The sequence below is a fragment of the Martes martes genome, assembly GCF_963455335.1.
Source record: "Martes martes genome assembly, chromosome: 1".
In the NCBI taxonomy this organism is placed as follows: Eukaryota; Metazoa; Chordata; class Mammalia; order Carnivora; family Mustelidae; genus Martes; species Martes martes.
The window spans coordinates 115029471-115051367 of NC_137888.1; the positions used below are offsets into that span (position 1 = coordinate 115029471).

The 21897-nt window shown below is 35.1% G+C and overlaps 1 protein-coding gene across 2 annotated transcripts in view; it reads right to left on the reverse strand.

Moving 5' to 3' along the window:
* ACAP2 (ArfGAP with coiled-coil, ankyrin repeat and PH domains 2) overlaps nucleotides 1-21897 on the reverse strand; it is a 154988-nt gene that overhangs the window by 7857 nt on the left and 125234 nt on the right. For both annotated transcript variants that reach the window (XM_080815008.1, XM_080815007.1), the window contains 11 exons: nucleotides 21548-21599; nucleotides 19919-20019; nucleotides 19231-19336; nucleotides 10933-11141; nucleotides 10528-10597; nucleotides 9067-9158; nucleotides 7140-7324; nucleotides 6155-6247; nucleotides 4739-4926; nucleotides 4018-4127; nucleotides 2138-2248 (listed from right to left, as the gene is read on the reverse strand). In XM_080815008.1, the coding sequence (XP_080671134.1) occupies nucleotides 2138-2248; nucleotides 4018-4127; nucleotides 4739-4926; nucleotides 6155-6247; nucleotides 7140-7324; nucleotides 9067-9158; nucleotides 10528-10597; nucleotides 10933-11141; nucleotides 19231-19336; nucleotides 19919-20019; nucleotides 21548-21599 (1317 nt within the window). The remainder of the gene's footprint in view (nucleotides 1-2137; nucleotides 2249-4017; nucleotides 4128-4738; nucleotides 4927-6154; nucleotides 6248-7139; nucleotides 7325-9066; nucleotides 9159-10527; nucleotides 10598-10932; nucleotides 11142-19230; nucleotides 19337-19918; nucleotides 20020-21547; nucleotides 21600-21897) is intronic.

Genomic DNA, 21897 nt, shown 5'->3' on the forward strand with positions numbered 1-21897 from the left:
TAACAGCTTCCTAACTAGTACATTTCAGCTCTGTTTAAGCAGGATCCTTGCAGCACGGCCAGTAGCTTATTTCCTCCAGACTCCGGAGACTCCCTGCCACACTTACACTGCCAACTGCTGGAAGTGTTGCTTCTATGGTATGGAATGTTGTATTATACCATATAAGTTCACTCAGGTTCATCCTGAGGTGAAGTAGTTCAAGACATATAAATAGCATGGAAATACATTTTGATGTATTAAATGACCATAGGTTGCCAGGATTTTCCCAAGGTTTCTATTTGGTTATACATTCTTTTTTGGGTTACTCATCCTGGCAACAGGAAGACATACAGCATTGGATTAAGAAGACATGAATTTCCTCCCATTTTCTTACTAACTTCAAGCAACATTTTGAGAGAGACAAATGTTGCTTTTGGTGTACCTCTCCCCCTTTGTACTATTTATACTATTTGCCTGTGCTTTGGACCACCAAATACTCACTGCCCAATGAGAGCTCTATCACCGTCTACTGACATGCACTCTCTGGCATCTGCGGCATCTGCCGTGAGCTTTCCCTCTCTTCAGAATACTACCATTCCGTTCTCTTCCATCGCTTCACAACCATTGTGTGAGTTAATAGCGCTGTAAGTCCTCTTTGATTTTTGGACTTTTCAGAGAGGACACTTATTTTCAAAAATTAAGTGAAACTGAAGTCCTCACACAAAGTAAAATGAGAAAATTTAGACAATTTGGGAACAGATATTTTTGAAAAGGGACTATTTTTTTTTTTAAGATTTATTTATTTATTGGAGAAAGAGAGCAAGTGTGGGGAGGGGGAGGCAGAGAGAGAAACTTTATCAGACTCCCCACTGCGCTTGGAGCCCAATGTGGGGCTTGATCTCATGACCCTGAGATCATGACTTGAGCCAAAAACAAGGGTCAGATGCTTAACCAACTGCGCCACCTAGGGGCCCCAAAAGGGGCTATTATTACAAGAATTTCTTTCTCTATACTATTCCTATCTTTTCTTTATTTAATAACTTATCTTTATCTAATGGTGAGTCTATAATGTTTTAAAAGTTCTAAATTTTCCTACAACAGCCTCCAAAATTACAATAACCTCTCCAGTGAGGAAAGAACATTGAGTGCAGAGAAAGCATGTTTTACTGTTTTACTGTGTGTCTTAATTTGGCAGGGGCCAGGAGGAGTGATATATGATAACTCAAGAATTCTTAGTGGGAGCTCAGTTGTTTAAGGCAGTCAGGGGAGTCTCTCTTTAAAAGTGACTGAGATTCAGTAATGTGAATGAAACTACCTCTATCCATATAACAGGATCAACAATTCACTCAACCCAGAACAGAATGAGTAAGTGACTTCATACAACATATTTCCTACATAATAATAAAGTGCAGGCGACAACCACATTTCTAGGTTCAGTGTAAACAAACAACTTTGATCTAAGATGCAAATCAAATTAAGATCTCAAAACTCTTTAACAGATCATATTCAATCATATTCAAACATTAAAAACAAGTATTTTTATCTTAAAATAGAATATTCGTGTGAATAGTTCCTTAAAAAAAATAAGCACAAACAGATCCTAAGTATCACTGCCCAAAGGCAATGCAGCTGGAAAAGTGACTGACATCAACACAGCTGTCCCCCATACTTACAATCCTTGAACTCTTGAGGTAGAATAAATGTAGATTCCTGAGTAGAGTAACTGCCTGTTACTACCAATCCAATCCCCACCCTAGTACTGTGGTGAGAATTAAAGATCCATTTTAGAGAAGCCACTGGTTTTGTGTTCTTACTGGTCAGGCAGTATAAAAGAAGTGGCTAAGAACGTGGGTTTTGGAGCCAAAATTCTTAATTCCAAATCCCCACTCCACCCGTTATCAGTTTCTTAAATTATCTATGGCATGGCTTCCTTATAAAATGAGGCTAATAACAATAGTATCTTCCTCATAGGGTCGTTGTGAGAACCAAATAAGTTCATGTGTGTAAAGTGCTTAATATGTTTAATGTGTCTAGAGAGGTTCATGGCACAGAGTAAACAATCAAGTTTATCGTTCACACCTATGCATGAAACTATGTTAAAACCCTGTACAAGTAACACACTGTATGAGAAATAATCAAGTAGAAAGAAAACACTTACAAAGTCACTATATCAGCATTGGCTGCTTCCACAGCAATAGTCAAAGGGTCTTTCCCTTCTTCATCGGTGGCATGCTGATTGGCACCTCGTTTTAGAAATAAACATACCTGCCTGTTTAAGGAAACAGCATTTTTGAGACATTGCCAATAAGAAAAAAAAATAGTATTCACCTTAAAAAAATAAAAAACACTACCTAAAGAAATAACATTTTCATTAGGAAATTCTTGACTCATTCTACACCTATTAATTGAACACTGGCTCTAATAATAAAAATTTACCATCATCAGCATTTTACAAATCTCTAGATGTTTTTACATTTAACTTGTAGCACAACGGGATGTATAAATTATGGTCCCTACCCTCAAATAATATCATAAAAAGATGTACACATATATCCATAAACTTAAAACAGAAATCATTCAAGGTCAAATCAGTCAAGGCAATGTTAATATCATACCAATGATAATTCAACAGCCAAGAGTGGAAGGTAATCCTCCCACTGGACTCCACAAATATTCATAACTTGAAGAAATTAACAAAAATGAAAAAAAATGATAGGATGAGTAAATGAGTCTATTAAGTAAAATGGGAAGAGTGGCTGTTTAAGAAAAAAATATAAAAATATGGGGCGCTTGGGTGGCTCAGTCGTTACACGTCTGCCTTTGGCTCGGGTCATGATCCCTGGGATCGAGTCCCACATCGGGCTCCTTGCTCAGTGGGGAGCCTGCTTCTCTCGTTGCCTCTGCCTGCCACTCTGCCTGCTTGTGTGTACTCTCTCTCTCTCTCTCTCTAACAAATAAATAAATAAATAAATAAAATCTTTTTAAAAAATACAAAAATAAATACGAACATTTTTAAGTATACAAAAGTTTTTATGATGAAGTTATTGAACTCAAGTCTCTGCTGGTTAAGTTACGATAAAAATAGAAAATGCTTTAAAAAAACAGATGTTTTAAACGAAGTCAAAAAAGAACAGCATCTTGATTTTTGGGTACTAAGAACAGGATATCTGAGATATTTTATTTTATTAATTTATTTATTTTTATTTATTAGATACAGAGTGAGAGCGAGAGAGATCACATAGGGAGAGGGAGAAGCAGACTTCCCGCTGAGCAGGGAGCCGGATGTGGGACTCGATCCCAGGACCCCGAGATCATGACCCAAGCTGAAGGCAGACACTCAACTGCCTGAGCCACCCAGGTGCCCCTGAGATATTTTATTTAAAAAGAATCACCTATGACACAAACTTTTCATTTAAGGTCAACATTTCTACTTCATTTGTACCTTCTATTAGAAAATCCATTTTCATGCCTTTATTATTCTATGAGTCTAAATACTGCTTCAGAAACCTCAATGGCAATAGCACAGACTAAGAATTTACCCTAAAATTAGACTTTGGCTACCCTGTGGGAAAACTCAAATGTACAAAATTATAGAACTCTCCTCAAATGCATGTGCTTTGCCCAAAATGTATGTGAACATACATTTACACAAATACAGACTTAGCTGCTGACAAAAGCACCATAATTTTAGTAACAGTTCTAAATACTAAAACTGATCTATATAAATGGCAAGTAAAGTTCAAAAAAGGCTTTGCAACTGTCTTATCTGAAAAGTAAGTAACCGTAGCTTTTTTCTGCATCAGATTTTTAAAATGTGAAATTCCATCATGACAACAGAAGTCATAGGAAAGTATCATTTTATAAACTCTATCCAATGGCCTTCACCTGAGAACAAACAAAATATATTTTATATATATTTATTTATAAAATATATTTATATATGAATATATACATATATATTATATATAACAAGGAATATACTATTCAAAATAATTTTTCAAATAAAATCTACTTAAACATGTAAGCATGACAGTTTACCCTGTGTGTCCCAAGACAGTGGCATGGTGCAGTGGGCCCCGCCCCTGCACATCTCTCTGGTTCACGTTAGCACCATTCTGTAGGAGAAACTCGCAGGTCACCAAAGAACCCTTGAAGGAAAACAGAAGATAACAATGTACAAAAAGCAAACAATAATACGATTCTATTAAAAACAGGTATTTACTCTGATAGCCTTTCTGTTTCCTTTCCCCTAAAGAAAAAATACTCCCCAGTAAAAGCAGAAAAATGATCAATTATATTATTTCTTCCCAAGAAGGACTTCAATAGGAATTCAACTTGCAGTTTGTGATCTAGCAAAAGACACTACGTTCATCACCAGAATTCTCTTCCATTGAGAAAAAAAATGAATTTACATAACCAAAGTGATGCTCAGAAGTCACTACCAGCTTTTCCTTCTACTTTCCAACCCATCTCTTAAAGCAAAGAATAATGTTAAAGCTATGTTCGCGGGCGCCTGGGTGGCTCAGTGGGTTAAGCCACTGCCTTCGGCTCGGGTCATGATCTCAGGGTCCTGGGATCGAGTCCCGCATTGGGCTCTCTGCTCAGCGGGGAGCCTGCTTCCCTCTCTCTCTCTCTGCCTGCCTCTCTGCCTACTTGTGATCGCTCTCTGTCAAATAAATAAATAAAATCTTTAAAAAAAAAAAAGCTATGTTCACAATGAATATAATTTTTTATGTTTTTACAATGCATTAATTCATACCCCTAATACGGCCTGAATAAGTGGTGTTGCTTTATTTTCCTCTGAATTAGCCCAGTTCACATCTGCACCATGAGCCAAAGCCTCAGCCATTTTAGGAAGATTTTTTTCATATGAAGCCCTATAAAGCTGGAGTCCGGGGTTAAAATGTTTAGAGTCCAGAAACACAGAAGAATCTTGCCTTTCTCCCTCTGAAAAGCAAACACAAATACATCAATAAAAATGAGCAGGGCAGGCGAGAATGATTTCTCATTTCTGAGGTACAGGGTTTCAGTTGTGTAAGAGGAAGAAAGCTCTGTGGCTGGATCGTGGTGACAGCAGCACGAGAGTCAGTGGCACACAACTGTCCATTTAAAAATGGTGAAGATGGTAAATTTTATGTTATGTATATCTTATCACAATTTAAAAAATAAAAATGAACTCTTACAACATGCTACAATGTAGAAGATGTAAAAGAAACCACTAATTCAGGGCGCCTGGGTGGCTCAGTGGGTTAAAGCCTCTGCCTTCAACTCAGGTCGTGATCCCAGAGTCCTGAGATCGAGCCCCACATTGGGCTCTCCGCTTGGCAGGGAGCCTGCTTCCTCCTCTCTCTCTGCCTGCCTCTCTGCCTACTTGTGATCTGTCAAATAAATAAATAAAATCTTAAAAAAAAAAAAAGAAAGAAACCACTAATTCAACAAAATGAGTGAATGGGAGAGTTTCACAAAACTATGTTATTTCCAACAGACTGATCACTCCTCAAACAGTCAAACATCTTCTCTTATAAAGACATCGATAGGTATGCTAGACATTTGTGGTCCTGCCAGGATTCAATGGGAGGTTAATTACTCTGTACTAGATTAAAATTAGGTATATTCCTATATGACTGGATTTATGGACTCACAAGAGCTGGTAAAAAAATTCCTAAAGAATTTTACTACTAGACCAAGCCTTACTTTATTCCTAGGATGGTCCAGCATCACCACAATTTACAGTACAAGCAATTCAAGTAATTCAAAAAAATGCTCACTACACTGGGTATTCTGCAAGATCAAAATCATGGAAATCAAGAAGGAGAGAATATAGGAAGAAAGCACAGGTCAGGAGAAAAATATAATGCAGAGAGAGTTGCTAATCTCTTTCTCCCGATAAAACAGCCATAAAAAAGATAAAGAGTAATAAGACATAGTTCATGTGGATTAAAAAGTATCCTTAGTGACTGACTAGGCATTTTTAGGATGTATCATGAGGCTTAGAAGAATATACACCTAGAAGAGAACTTCCAAATACGAAAAGAAATAGCTGCTTTCTCATTTAACAACACCTTCTAAAAGGCTAACCACTTTCTTTAGAAATTACTTAATCAAGACTAAAAACAAAGCACATGCATTTTTCAGCAAGAAATACCAACTGACATTGAATTTCATCAAAACTCACCAGTCTCATATAAACTATTGGCAGACACTGTGGAGGGTAAAGATTCTCTTCCATCATCAGAGCTCTGCTGGATTCCACTATCATTACTTTTGACTGTTTTAAAGAAAAATCAGCTAGTGATTAAAGTTCAAGCCATTCAGAAAACAATCTACCACAAACAACAAGGTTTTAAAATGAGCTCTGATACGTCAACATGAACTTAACCACCATCACAATACATTTAACACAATTTTAATCCTTTCGAACGTTTAGCTTATCAAAATATGAATCAATCACAAAGCCTGAAAATAAACTCTTCAGAGTCGCAACACATCTCATTACCCCATAATATGACAGGCATGGTGAAGAGCTTAATTTATTATATGACTGCAACTAATGTGTAATTCTGAGACAATGGGTAACATCTAGAGAAATGGCCACACCGCACAATGACCACTGGCACAGACTTGGAATGCTCCACAAGAGTAGTACTTACTACTACGTAGTTTTGAAGAAGTATCAAAGTAGGAGAAGAGTGAATCTAGCTCATCAGGACAGAACAGAGACTCCCGCCTGGCCTCGTCGCTATTTACAGCAACCACTGGGGACATGCAAGTTAGCAAAGCACAAAGCAGGCCATAAGAAGGGAAAAGGGCAGGAAAAAACGTTACTGGGAAAGATTTAGGAGGAAAAAATAGGAAGGAAATTAGGTGGTTAATCAGATATTTAGGGCTTGTTGCCATGATAATTTATAATTCCCATCTCCCCTTGCCTTTTAAGCAGTTTTATTCCTTAGAATATACACATTACCTAGAAATGTGAATTACCAGGTGTTATTTAATTTTAACTGTTTTAAAGCGACAGAAATCCAATTTTTCCTTGGACTATGTAGAAGGAAACAAGTTTTTGGCATTCAAATAATCTACAATGGCTACTAATTCAGAAATTAAGAAAGTGACTTCAGTTTAAGAAAATATTTCTATACATAACAGGTAAGCTATAATACCTGAACTTTGGGGAGGTACTCTGACTTGGTCACTGGGCCCAAGTTTAGAAATGCTGAGCCTCTTCTCTTCAGAACTTTTGGAGACAGTCTTTTTTTCCTGCTCAGGAGGTGATGATGACATAGAATATTTATCCACAAATTTCCTCTCCACGTATTTTGCTTTGATATATGCCTCTTTCTCCTGTCTGGTATATATAAAAATGTCATGATGTTCTGCTTCATCTCTTAGTATGGCTAATACTGAAAAGAAGCCATTACATACCAAATATTTCCCAAAAAGTCACTAAATGTATTACTGGTTAAAACTAAATTTGGGATATTATCCAACATATTTCCCTTCTAAATATTTAATAAACTAGGATCTCATGTTCAAATAAAATACAAGTAATAAACTAATTGAAAAATCACAAGTATTAACATGGCACTCTCTTACTCTCTTAATTTCTGGGCTCATTCATTTCTACACATTCCCTTGTGTTTATTACAAAATGGCAAAATTACCAAGAAAACTATAAAAATTTATAGAAATTAACTTTAATTTCATTTTACTTCAATAGATAACATCAACAGATCTACTATCGTTATTGTCAGTCATAATTTTTCCTAAGACAACAACTTTAAAGCAAAATAGCAGTTCTAATTAAAGGGAAAGAAAAAATGTCACATTTTAAACTTTTCTGATACAATCTGAAAATGCCAAGTCTATTCTATACTTTTTCTTATTTATATCCTTTCAAAATAGTTAAATCTTTGGTTAAAATCAGAAAATATTTCAAGGTCTAAAATAATTTGGCCATGCGTTAGCAAATAATCTCACTTAAGTGATAATAGTTCAGACAGCAATAACTTTAAAATAATATTGATTATACATAGGGGCACCTGGGTGGCTCAGTCAGTTAAACATCTGCCTTTGGCTCAGGTCATGATCCTGGGGTTCTGAGATTCAGGCCAGCGTCAGGCTTCCTGTTCAGCAGGGAGCCTCCTTTTCCCCTCTCCCTCTGCCCTTCCTCCCTGCTTGTGCGTGCGCTCTCTCTCAAATGAATAAATCTTTAAATAGGATTATGGCACATAGGATTATGGCAAAAAAATTTTAATGTTAAAAATAAAGAATCATAAAGACTAAAAGCAACATCAACAATAAAAACAAATTATGTACCTTGAGGGCACTCCTAGCCACTTCATTCTATGAGCCTCCATATATAGAATTGGAAGTATAATTTCAGACACAGTAATTAAGTATATTCTCCCCTACCTGAAGTTATCCTTTCACCTTTAATTCTTTAACATCATAATGCCATGTACCGCGTATATGATTAATAGATACATATACATATATAGATACATATATATATATTTTTTTGAATGAGAGAGAGAGAGAGCATGACATTGGTGGGGAGGGGGGCCAAGTAAGAGAAAGAGAATCTTAAGCAAACTCCATGACCAGTGCAGAGCCATAAGCAGGGCTAGATCCCTGACCCCCGAGACCATGACCTGAGCTGAAATCAAGAGTTGGACACTCAAACGACTAAGCCACCCAGGCGCCCCTTAACAGATATTTATTGAACAAAGTCAAACAATGTGAAACTATTCATTCACTGTTGGTAATAGAAACTTGATCCTGAGAAACATTAATAAACAGATTTCTCTTTATAAAGGCCAATAATAGAACTGATCTACTTTAACTGCTAAGGGCTTTTATATTCTATGTAGAGACTTTTAATATTTAAGATTCTCATCTGAAGCCCACAGTTGATTATCTAATCAATAAAAAATAATTATCTAAGACTTACCCAAGAAAGAGAAAGCCATATTTTAACAGTCTCTTCTAAATAGTCTGTCTCAATATTACACATCGATTATAGTGAAATAAAATCATAGCTATATTCCTGCTTATGAAAAAAAAGCATGGAGACAACTGAAATAGTACCTTTGCCCCGGTTGTGGTTTCTTTATTCCCATTTTTTCCACTTTAGCTTCATAAACTCGATTTATAACATCATTTCCCAACTCACACATAAGCTGTTTTGGCAGGAAAATAGAAAAATAAGCTACAAATTCCTAAAAATACTATAAAAGTCCTTAAAACAAGTACAATTAACTCATTCCTTTTGCGTATCCTGCCAATGCTCATCCCACAAAGACATTTAAAGTTAAAACAAATTAAGACAAGGACTAAGAGCAATATCATCATTTTGCCATTAACAGAATTTCTCCCCCTGGAAAACCACCACTCTTACAAGAAAGGGTTTCTCCTGACTCACCTTCCCTCAACTATGACTAGTACAATACTGCATATTATTCACAATGCTTGGTAAATTAAATGCAAAAAGGCCAAACAGGTTAAGTTTTAAAATACAAATAAACTATTTTCTCCTTACATATGATATATAAGAATTTCAAAATATTTTGTTTAAAACTTGTGGTTATATATTATATAATGTACCAGACAACTGTGTTTCAATCAAATTTTAAAAATTGAATCTATTAAGTTTATAGCTATAAAACTGATGCCAAAAAATTAGATTTCTACCTCTCCTCCCCCACTTTCTTCTTTTGAATTCATAACAGTTCATAGAAACTATCTTAATAGGGCTCTACCGTAGGAGCCAACTTATCACTTTCATCCAGATGTTTACACAGTAATTCCACAAAGCAAATGTTTTACTTCACATAATTGAGAGGATTACCAGTTTATCTATGGATTGAAATAAAAATATAAGTACATTAAGAATACAATTTCACACAGAACTAAATGCAGAGTATATTATAATCTTTAAACTAATATATATATATTTTTACAATATGCTAAACTAAATGGTGGGAACTAAAAAGAATATACTATTAAACAATATAAGTTTTATTTATCAGAAACCTAATTGTGGTCTAAATGATTTATGACATTTTCATAGATATGAATTTGTGCACAAGGCTTCATCCTTACACAAGATGAAAGGATGTCTTAGTTTGATGCCTACTACCTTCAGAAATCTAAATCTGCAAATGGTCCTATGCTAAAAGGGCCCAATGATAACAACATGCTATACCAATCCACTCTGGAGCACACTAATATCTCTGTTATACTTTTAACAAATAAAAGATTAAAATTAAGGCACAGAATTGAAGGGTTTTTTGAGAAAACATAAAAATGTAGGAAAACAGTTTTCCTTAAAAGGTGAAGTGACTTGCAATTAAAAGTGCTACATAAACTTAGCAATTTAAAAACCCAGTAATGAAAATACCAGATTTGCCAAATAGCCTTAGATGTGTTCCAATAAAATTCAGTTTATTGTTAGCATTGAGACACTCATACATTTTATAAATCAAGATTCTAAAATCCTGATTGTTTATGTGGAAATCTGAACTATTTTTAAACAAGTATGTATTTTACCTTTAAAAGTTCAGGCTCCCAGGTGTCTAAAGTTAAAGATCGTACTTTTGAAAAATGAACTCCAAGACTCCTGGAGGGAAAAAAGACTGTATTAATATATAAAGCTATCAAGTCTCTATTTGCATATTATCCAAATTATTTCTCTTTTAATGGAACATAGTTGCTAACACAGCCCTCAACGTGTATGTAAATAAGGAGGGCTCTTCTGGCTAATAATAAAGAGTAAAACAAAGTCCTCTAAGGCATTCCACAAAGCAGAATGTTATTCACTGTACAAAAGTTACGAAGATACAAATGGCAGTCACATTAAGGCAAGTGGAAAAGGTCCTGTAACCAATGGGACATGATAATTTACTATGTGTATTTATCCCAAAGAAGTCTGTCACCCTATACAGGCCTACCTACCGGTGAATTCCAGAACACTCGATACACAGAGTGATGCCCAGGTTGATGCTGGCCCACCGTGGATCTGCCAGACCACAGTCACAACAGCTGGCATTGCCAGGAATACACTGGACTCGCTGCAGTGCACTTTCTCCTTTCAATAATTTATCTTTTGACTCATTTCCAGAATCTAGGCTTCCTGTGGATGGAGATGATTTCTTATCCAGCTTCTAAAAGAATAAAGAATTATTTGTTTAAAAGAAAAAAAAAAAGACTGCAATACTATGCTACACATTACCTTTTCCAAACAAAAGCTTCCAATCAATAAACTGAAGGCTTATGATGGGCCTAAGCCAGGCACTGTTCTAGGCATTACAGATAAGGATAAAAAGGTATAGGTTCCTCCATCAACTGGCATTTAGTCTTGTCAGAAGAAACATAAACGTTGGAAATGATATCTATATTTATGTAAATAAATATATTTACATTTAATTTATATTTAATACAATATGTATACATATAATAAATGCATAATGAACACATGTATAAGATATGAGGGTGGAGAGAAAGGGAACCACTTATTTAAATAGCAATATCAAGACAGATAAAATAAACATGAGACTATTAAGACTCAAGAATAAAATTAATATTATTATTTTATACCAAGTTTTTCCGAAGTATTCAATGAACTGCAAGCAAATTGTTTTGATTACTGCAGTGATAACTAGAAATGGTATTGCTTTTTACTAAAGAATAAATCAATTACATAATTATAATTATAGTCCCAGCAAGACAAGTGAGAGACTAAGGAGGGAGAAGAAAGTACTAGTGTGAGGTGCCAGAGCCCAAGTAGGGGCAGTAGGCAGGAAAAAAGGATGTTCATTACATACAGGAGGACTGATCATATTAGTAAACATGTTAATAATAAAAGGGAGGGGCGCCTGGGTGGCTCAGTGGGTTAAAGCCTCTGCTTTCGGCTCCGGTCATGATCCCAGGGTCCTGGGATCGAGCCCCACATCAGGCTTTCCGCTCCGCGGAGAGCCTGCTTCCTCCTCTCTCTCCCTGCCTGCCTCTCTTGCCTACTTGTAATCTCTGTCTGTCAAATAAATAAATAAAAAAAAAAAAATAAAATAAAAAATAAAAAAATAATAATAAAAGGGAGCCATTTATTTATATGGAAAGGGAGAGAATTAAAACAAACCCCGTTGTGTGTGCTTATAACTGGAGATACAAGAGACACACTAATGGTTTTCAATATAAACAGATACATAAAGATATGTAAACATGTCTATGTGTAAATGCATACATATATTCCTTCATTGGTTTCTAAAAGCCATTCACCAGCAAAAGGAACTAGGGCTCTTTGGAAAAACTGCTGATCTTAGCACCGATGCAGAGAAAGTGCAAGATGAACCCAGAACATCTCATCACGCTAGAAAGTAAGGAGGAACTCAGATTGATGGGAACATGTCAAAAGGATACAGAAGCCAGGGTTCCACTGGCCACATTTGGGTCAAATTTTTTTTTTAAAGAATTTATTTGAGAGAGAGAGAGCACACAAGCATGGTGGGGTGGCGGGGGGGAGGCAGAGGGAGAGGGAGAAGCCCAATGTGGCACTCGATCCCAGGACCCTGGGATCCTGGGATCGTGACCTGAGCCAGAGGCAGATACTTAACTGACTAAGCCACCCAGGCACCCAAACCTGGGTCAATTTGAACAGCAAAATAAACAATGATAGTAATGGATTATAACACATTGAATAAAATAGTGGTCTATACTGACATAATTAAATAACATTTAAAGCCTGATGAGGAACAGAATATTCACATAGTCTCAAAGTACCTCTCTTACAAAATACTTATTATCTACAAAGGAACTATTATAGTACAAAAGTCTAGCAAACACCACCTTCATCAAGCAAAGTTAACATCACCAATAATGAGACAAATCAAAGTTATGTGCCACCTGAGTATGCACTGAGAAGAACACAGCATCCTTTATACAACATACCTGCCAAAGATGCATAACCTTGAGAGTAAAGATCAAACTCACAATGAAGGACATTTCATAAAATAACTCGTTAGCTTCAAAACTATCAAGGTCAAGAAGGTCAAAGTAAGACTGAGGGACTATTCCTGAGGGAAGGAAACTAAGGAGCCGTGGCATCTAATGTTACCTGTGCTTCTGGACTGGATCTTACAGCTCTAAAGCACATTACTGGGACAACTGTGAAACTTAAAGATGTTTGGGAACTAAACTATAGCCATGTATCAATGCTCATTTCCTGATTATGATGGCAGCACCGTGGTTTTATGAGAGAAATGTCCTAGAGTGTGGTAAGTAACACTTAAATTTAAATAAGTCGGGCATCATGTTAGAAACTTACCCTGAAACAGTTTGTGGTGGGGGGGGCAGTTATTTGTACAATACTTGGAACTTGTCTGAAATTTGATATGATTTGAAATTTTTTAAAACTGTTTTACAAGAATATGTTCAATAATGTGAATTACCTCATAAGCAATTATCAGATAGGAAAAAGATGTCAATATAATACAGAAATCTTGTTGGGTCATTCCCAGTTTATAGAAACTAATGTTTTTGCACCAAATTAAAGAAGCTGAAAGCAAAGTATACTACACAGCAGAACCTGGGCTAGCTACGTCCAGGAACGAAGGAATAAATAAGACACTCGTTCCTTCCATTCTTTTTGGCTCATTTTGGCTATGTGCTTGGACTCAAAAGTGTGTACTGCATTCATTCTCTCTGATCTTTACGTGTTTTGCCTTTGTCACCATAACTGAGTAGCCTCAACCCTTCCATACCCTTCCATTATGCTATCTTCATCAATTTTTAAAGTTAAGTCCTATTATGCTGTAGTATTCATTTATTACTAATTTAACTTTTCTAGTATTTTTACTGAGACTCTAAAATTCCTGCAAGTATTCTAGTTACAAACTCACATGGTTTTTCAGGACAGCCCTATCCCTATTTTTTCTGTAACCCCTATTATTTCTAGTGTATGATTTTTCATAACAGGTATTTCAGCAATGCTACCAGCTTCTTCATCAAGATGATCTGGATGCAAACGTAATTTTGTTCCCTCACAAAACCTTGTTAAAAACCAGAAAAAAATTATTAGAAGGCATTATCCTGAGCTTTTATTGGACAAAGCTGTGATAAATAATCTGAACATAAAAAAAAATACTGATGTTGAACGTCTTTTCATGTATATGTTGGCCATCTGTATGTCTTCTTTGGAAAAATGTCTATTCAGGTCCTCTGCCCATTTTTAATCAGATTATTTGTGGGGGGTTTTAGTGTGGAGTTGTATAAGTTCTTTATCTTTTAGATCTTCACCCCTTATTAGATATATCTTTTACAAATAGCTTCTCTCATTCAGCAGGTTGCTTTTCTATTTTATTGATGATTTCCTTCACTGCGCAAAAGCTTTTCATTTTGATGTAGTCCCAGTAGTTAACTGCTTTTCTTCTCCTTGCCTTAGGAGATATATCTAGAAAAATGTTACTGTGGCCAATGTCAAAGATATTGTTGCTTATGTTCTCTTAGGAGTTTAATGATTTCAGGTCTTACATTTAGGTCTTTAATCCATTTTGAGTTTATTTATGTGTGTGGTGTTAGAAAGTGGTCCAGTTTCTTTCTTTTTGCATGTGCTGTCCAGTTTTCCCAATACCATTTATTGAAGAGACTGCCTTTTCCCCATTGTATATGCTTGCCTCCTTTGTCATAGATTAACTGGCCACAGAAGTGTAGGTTTATCTCTGGGGCTCTGTATTATGTTCCATTGATGTGTCGACTTTTGTGCCAGTACCATTCAGCTTTGTAGTGTATCTTCAAATGTGGAATTGTGATACCTGCAGCTTTGTTCTTCTTTCACAAGATTACTTTGGCTATTCAGGATCTTTTATGGTTCCATATAAATTTTAGCACTATTTGTTCTAGTTCCATGAAAAATGCTGTTGGCATTTTGACAGGGATTGTACTAAATTTGTAGATTGCTTTGGGTATTATAAACATTTTAACAATATTAATTCTTCTAATCCATGAGCTTGAACTATCTTTCCATTTATCTGAGTTCTCTTCAATTTCTTTCATCAGTATTTTATAGCTTTTAAAGTATAGGGCCTTCTTGGTTAAGTTTATTCCTGAGTATTTTATTCTTTTTGGTACAATTGTAAGTGGAACTGTTTTCTCAATTTCTCTTTCTGCTACTTCATTGTTAGTGATAGAAATACAACTAATTTCTGGGTACTTTTTATCCTCCCATTTTACTAAATTCACCTATTACTTCTAGTAGTTTTTTGGTGCCATCTTTAGGGCTTTCTATGTATATTATCACATCATCTGAAAGAGTAACAGTTTAACTTTTTCCTTACCAATATGGATGCCTCATCAGGGAAATGAAAATCAAAACCACAATGAGGTATCACCTTACACCTGTCAGAATGGCTAAAATAAAAAAGACAAGAAATAACAAGTGTTGGTAAGGATGTGGAGAAAAAAGACTGCTTGTGTATGGTTGGTGGGAATGTAAATTGGTGTAGCCACTCTGAAAAACAGTATGGAGGTTCCTCAAAAAATTAAAAGTAGAAATACTATATGACCTAATAATTCCACTACTGGCTATTTACCCCAAAGAAATAAAAACATTAATTCAAGAAGATATATGCAGACCTGTTTACTGCAGTATTATTTACAACAGCCAAGATATGGAAGCAATCCAAGGATCTATCAATAGATGAATGGATAAAGATGATATGTATGTGTACACACACACACACACAGAGGAATATTATGAGGCCACAAAAAGGGATGAGATAGTACCATCCGTAACAGCATGGATGAACCTAAAGGGTATTATACTAGGGTGAAATAAATCAGACAAAGAAAGACAAATACTGTATGATTTCACATATATGTAGAATCTAAGAAACAAAATAAATGAATAAAAATACAAACAAAAGGCAGAAATAGACCTATAGAGAACAAACTAATGGTTGCCAGAGAGGAGTGAGTGGGGGGAATGGGCAAAATGGGAAAGGGAGTGGTAGATAAAGGCTTCCAGTTATGGAATGAGTAAGTCACAGAGATAAAAGGTATAGCACAGATAATACAGTTAATGGTATTGTAGTAACACTGTATGGTGAATATGGTGATCACAGGGTAATGGACAGTTGTTGAATCACTGTGTTCTATACCTAAACTAATACAACAATGTGTGTCAACCATACTCAAATAATTTTGTAAAAATGAGTAATTACTGTAATTAATTGGGACCTATTGTACCTATAAAAATCTATGAGTTTATAACAATAACCAAAAAATTAGTATCTGTCCTCCTTGAAGTAGCTAATAAGGTAACCAAATGTGGTAATTAAAAGAAAAAATCAAGCACTTTATTACAGTAACTAAATAGCTCCAGCTGATAAACAAAAGCTATATTTATTTATTTATTTATTAAAGATTTTATTTATTTATTTGTCAGAGAGAGAGAGAGAGAGAGAGCACAGGCAGACAGAGTGGCAGAGGGGGAAGCAGGCTCCCTGCGGAGCAAGGAGCCCAATGTGGGACTCGATCCCAGGACGCTGGGATGATGACCTGAGCCGAAGGCAGCCGCTTAACCAACTGAGCCACCCAGGCATCCCAACAAAAGCTATATTTAATGTAAGAATCAATTTAATCAATATAGATGGGATGGCAGAATTAGAGAACCAGCATTTCGCAATTCCTAATGAAATCACAAATTCATCTGTACAACCATTAGATGAATGGTTGGAGGAGGATTAGATCTTACGGGATCAAAGTAACACAAAGTAGAGTTACCATACAAAGTAACGAAGTAGACTGGGAAAAGGGGCGAAAATGTAACCTTACAGTGGAGGAATCATATTGTCATCTTTCTAATCCAATGTGGCACTTCATCTTCACACAGAAGCCTTACAGCATTAGCAATGAATGACTGGATAACCAAGTATTCAGTGTCTCCTATTGCAACGTGAAGTATACATACCACCTATGATGGAACTGTATCAGTTGAAATTCTATAGGATAACTAACCTTACCTCTTCAGTAAGTCATTGTCATTAAAAGAAGGCCTTGCTCTAGACTGAAAGACTCGAGAGACATAACAACCAGATGCAATGCCCAGTCATACACAAGATGCTACTTTATAAATAGGTGGCAGAAGACATTTTTAGGACAACTGGGGACTCCTGAATATAGACTGGGTAATAGATGATATTAAAAAATTACTATTAGGCATGAAATGAGATGATGACTATAATCTACTTAGAAAGCTCTTGTGGGGATTTTTTAGTTTTGTTTTTTTTTTTTAAGACATTTACCCACAAAAATAGGGAAAACAGAAAAGCAAATAATAGCAACAAAATTTTGAAAGCTGGAAGATGGTTCGATGAATAGTTACTAAGTGTATCAAGGCCAAATCTTACTATGGAAGTAAGTAAAAATCTGAGTTCATGAATTTACATTACATGACACTCAAAGGGCTCAAGGATTTATACCAGTTAACTGTAGAAATGGGAACCAAAATGGGAGAAATGACTGTGGAAAGAACAGGTAGATCCCAAAGTGCCTTCCCCAATTCCATGCCATTTTGGGACTGCTTCCACACATAAATACAAATAACTAGAATTTTATTTTATACTCTGAGGAAGTAAAACAGGGTCTGTGGATAGGATTTACCTGAAAGTGAAAGGCAGAAGATTAAATGAACATATACACACTGAATACTGAGATCCCTAGCAACTAGTTCCCAGCAGACCCTTACCCCTCTGCAGGAGACTGATGTCGAGACTTCTCTGGAAATCATACCAGCTAAAAAGATTCCAAAGAACCTAACTCTCTGGTTGTTCCTCAACAAATCGTCCAGACTTCTGAGAGGCACATAGTCAACAAAGTCCTAACTATGTTCTTAAGAGTGTCCAAACAGGCTTTTAGTCCTTAACTTGTAATCAGAACAGATTACCAGATAGCCAAGAAAAACCTCTTGACTCAACAGTTCTCAACATTGCCTGTATATGGAAATCACCCAGGAAGTTTTTCAAAATATTGACTCCTGGGGGACACCTAGGTGGCTCAGCGGGTTAAGCCTCTGCCTTTGGCTTAGGTCATGATCTCAGGGTTTTGGGATCGAGCCCCACATTGGGCTCTCTGCTCAGCAGGGAGCCTGCTTCCCCTCTCTCTCTGCCTCTCTGCCTACTTGTGATCTCTGTCAAATAAATAAAATCTTTAAAAAAAAAAATATATATATATATATATATATATTCCTGGATCCCAACTCCATTTAATTACTCTAGGGTAGGACCTATGTACTAGGATTTCTTTTTAAAATCCCTGTGTTATCATCACAGGCAGCCAAGTTTAAAAACCATAGCTCTAACGCTGTATCCATGAAGAAAGAACAGGTTTACATGTATAAACATTCAGCAAAAAAAAAGAAACTCCTGGAAATTTAATATGTGTTAACAAAACTAAAGTATTCAATAGAAGGTTTGGGAGATTAACTGAGAAAATCTCAGAGAAAGCAGAGCAAAAACACATAAAAAATTTAAAAATCATAAAATCAGTCCAGAAATTCCAGAAAAAGAAAACAGGAAAATTGGAGAGGAGCAATACAAAAAAAGGTCAGTAATAAGAAAGACTCCAACAGCAATGCTGAAACTAAACAATGCTGTTAAATTCTTAAGAATAATTATTTCCAATCTAAAAACTCCAACCCAACCAAACTATCAAACAAATGTGAGGATAAAGACATTTTCAAACATGCACGGACTCACAAATGCCTCATTTTTAAGAAGTTACTAGAGGAATTATTAAGTTCCATTTCTCAAAGCCTACTAATGGCCTTGCTCAAAAGTCTGTAAAATCACTGGGAAGCTGAACCCAGGCTATGACCCAAGACTCCACATTCAATTCATCTTATCCTATCCAGGGAGATTTCAACCAGAGACAATTTGAGCTTTCCTTTTTTGATTTTTACTAATTACTAGTCTTTTATTTTTTTACTGATTTTTATTAATGAGAATACTTAACATATTTTGGGAAAAATACTTACATTAGAATACCTAATGACAGTCTAGGATATATATTCAAATACTGAATTAAACATATATTAAAGTGATAAAGAGAAATAAACAAAATGAATCTAGATTTTCATAGTAAAACCTCTTTCATTTACAAAATTCATCATTCATTAAAAAATGGTATAATCACATAATGTTGGAACTAAAATTAAGAACTTTTGGCAATGTATCATTTCATATTACAATATTGTTTACTAACCTCTGATTCATCACCCTTCTCTCTATAAGCAGTAGCAATACTGGTCTGAACAGCCTTAATCCATGCCTGGCGCAGCTTTTCAGAATCTGCCTGAAGCATACAACTTCTAAAAGGAAATAACATTGTTTTCTCAGACACTAAGTTAACCCCCCTCCAAATGATAACAAGGTTTACTTTGTTATTTAATAATTTTCTAATAAAAAGCAATTTCTTTTGGAAGGTTTTATTTCAACTATCTTTAGGACATAGTATGTTCATGAAGAAATCAATAGAAATGAAATAAATTGCCTATTAGGAAAAAATCACAAATCCCTGAACATTAAAATATATTTTTTTAATTTTTTAAATTTACACTAATTTTTTCTATTGGGTAGAAATATAAAATGATAGTTATCAGAGAAATTGATCTGATATATGACATCAGTTCATAATCAAGACAGCTAAAAAGTTTTCATATGGCCACATCAATAATCTTTACAGAATTTAAAGAAAATGATATTGGGTAGAAGTTACATAAATATCTCACTGTAATACTTATAATCATTAATTATTAAATTTACTTTTAAAGCACTTTTTTCCCTCTCTATCATAATCACAAGTAAAACACAAATGTTTCTATACTCTGAAAAGTTCTTTAAAATAAATGATAGAAACTTAAAAGCAACTCTCATTCTTTAGAACCACTTACTTTGTTGGAGAGACTACTTCAAAGCAGAAGCGTCGTTCTATATCTTCACAGTGTTTCACTGTGCAGAGCCTGAGATCTTCCACTACCACAGTGGGGTTATCCTACAATAAGGAAACGAAACTCTCATGTTTATCAACTTAGTTTTTAAATACTACTGCCAATACCAATAATAACATACTTTAAAATATCACTTGGAATAAATGGTCTAATTTTAAAGATTTACATTTATCTTATTTAGGATTAGAGATAAGAGTTATCAACTCTTATATAGATATAATAAAGGTAACTGTGTCCTGTTCATAATTTTATCTGCCTCATAAAATGGCTGTACAAGGATTAAATGGAAGTATATGTAAAAAGCTTAGTCTAACACTTGGCAATTAATTAACAGGTGCTCAATAAACATTAGCTTCCTACTAACTTTAATTTTCTTCCATTTTCTTTCACATCCATTACTCTCCTGGTTACCCCACACACACATACACATATATAATAAAAGCTACTTTCCTCTAAAAAAAGAAACCTTTAATAGTCAAGTTTTAAATAACAACAAAAAAGTAAGTTTATCTATTCTTCTTAAAATTCCTAAGAAAATGAGAAAGCATCTATCATTTTTCTAGTACTTAACAAAAATATAAACTCAAAACCAAGTTTATCAGAGCAGAAGAAACCATGAACTGAGTTAGATCAAAGGACTTGTGTGGAATAAGCCTGTTAGCACGGAAACAAGCAAATAAAACTTCAGATTTATCTCAAGAGCAAAGTGAGCATTTGAAAAGGACAGCTGAGGGGCGCCCGGGTGGCTCAGTGGGTTAAGCGTCTGTTTTCAGCTTGACTGAGGTCCTGATCAGGCTCAGCGAAGCCCCCGCTTCTCCCTCTCCTCCTACCTCCTGCTCTCTCTTACTACCCCTGTCACTATCTTTGTCTCTCTCTCAAATAAATAAAATCTTTTAAAAATAAATAAATAAATAAATGTACAGTTGACTATGTCATTCACAAAGACTAACTAGGTAAAAATCATCTATTAACTAAGGGTTTTCTCCCCTAATTATTTTTAACATTCTCAGGTGCCATGTAATTGTGGTACGTCTTTCCGATAAATAAAAATTCCTCAACCTTAAAATAAGGTTCAGGAAAAGAGATGTATAAAAACAGCATTAACAAATTTAGAGGTTTCTATTTAAATTACTTCAAGCTTAAATTTTACTGTCATATTTCACATTTCCATATTATCACCTTTGCCCTAACGTGATGTTTCTGAAAAGGCACCCTTTCCTTCAGTCTCAAAATATACTGTGGAAAAAAAACAAAAAAAATACTGTGGAATGGTAGTATTGTTCCTGTCACACACTGGTCAAAGAAAATAAAGAAATGAAAGTAATAATCCTGGGACACAGAAACACCTGTCTTAAAACCAGGAGTTAAGAATTCAGGATTCAAAATCACTCTGCTTACTTTAAGAATCAAAAGTTAATACTTTCCACTTCTGAGTCCTCTTATACATGCCTAAACATAAAATTAATTATTTTGCATACATGAGCATTTAAAGACTTTAGTGCTTTATCAAGATGAACAGAGAACTGAAATGGGGGACTCACTGGGTTTTCACTTAATTAACAAAATACCTACCTTAAACTTTTTCTGGTAAACCAACTGATTGTTCTGTATTGAAAACCAGCGTCTAAATAAATAAAAACAGATTAAGTTTTCATACACATAATTTATGTCAGTTGTTAGAAATGAAATATTTGGGAAAGCACTAAAAAATCAGTTCATAATAATTATGTTTTGAGAAGTGCACTGTTTTGTTTCATTTTATATGGACTAATGTCAATGAGATAACTACTGAAAGTAAACAATAATCTTAAACAGTTTTAAAACCACAGACTAGGAAAATAAAGTTATTGTATTTTGATTCATTTTCCGTCAGAAATTTATATCCTAACAACAGCAGTTATCCTTTACACTATCACCAAATA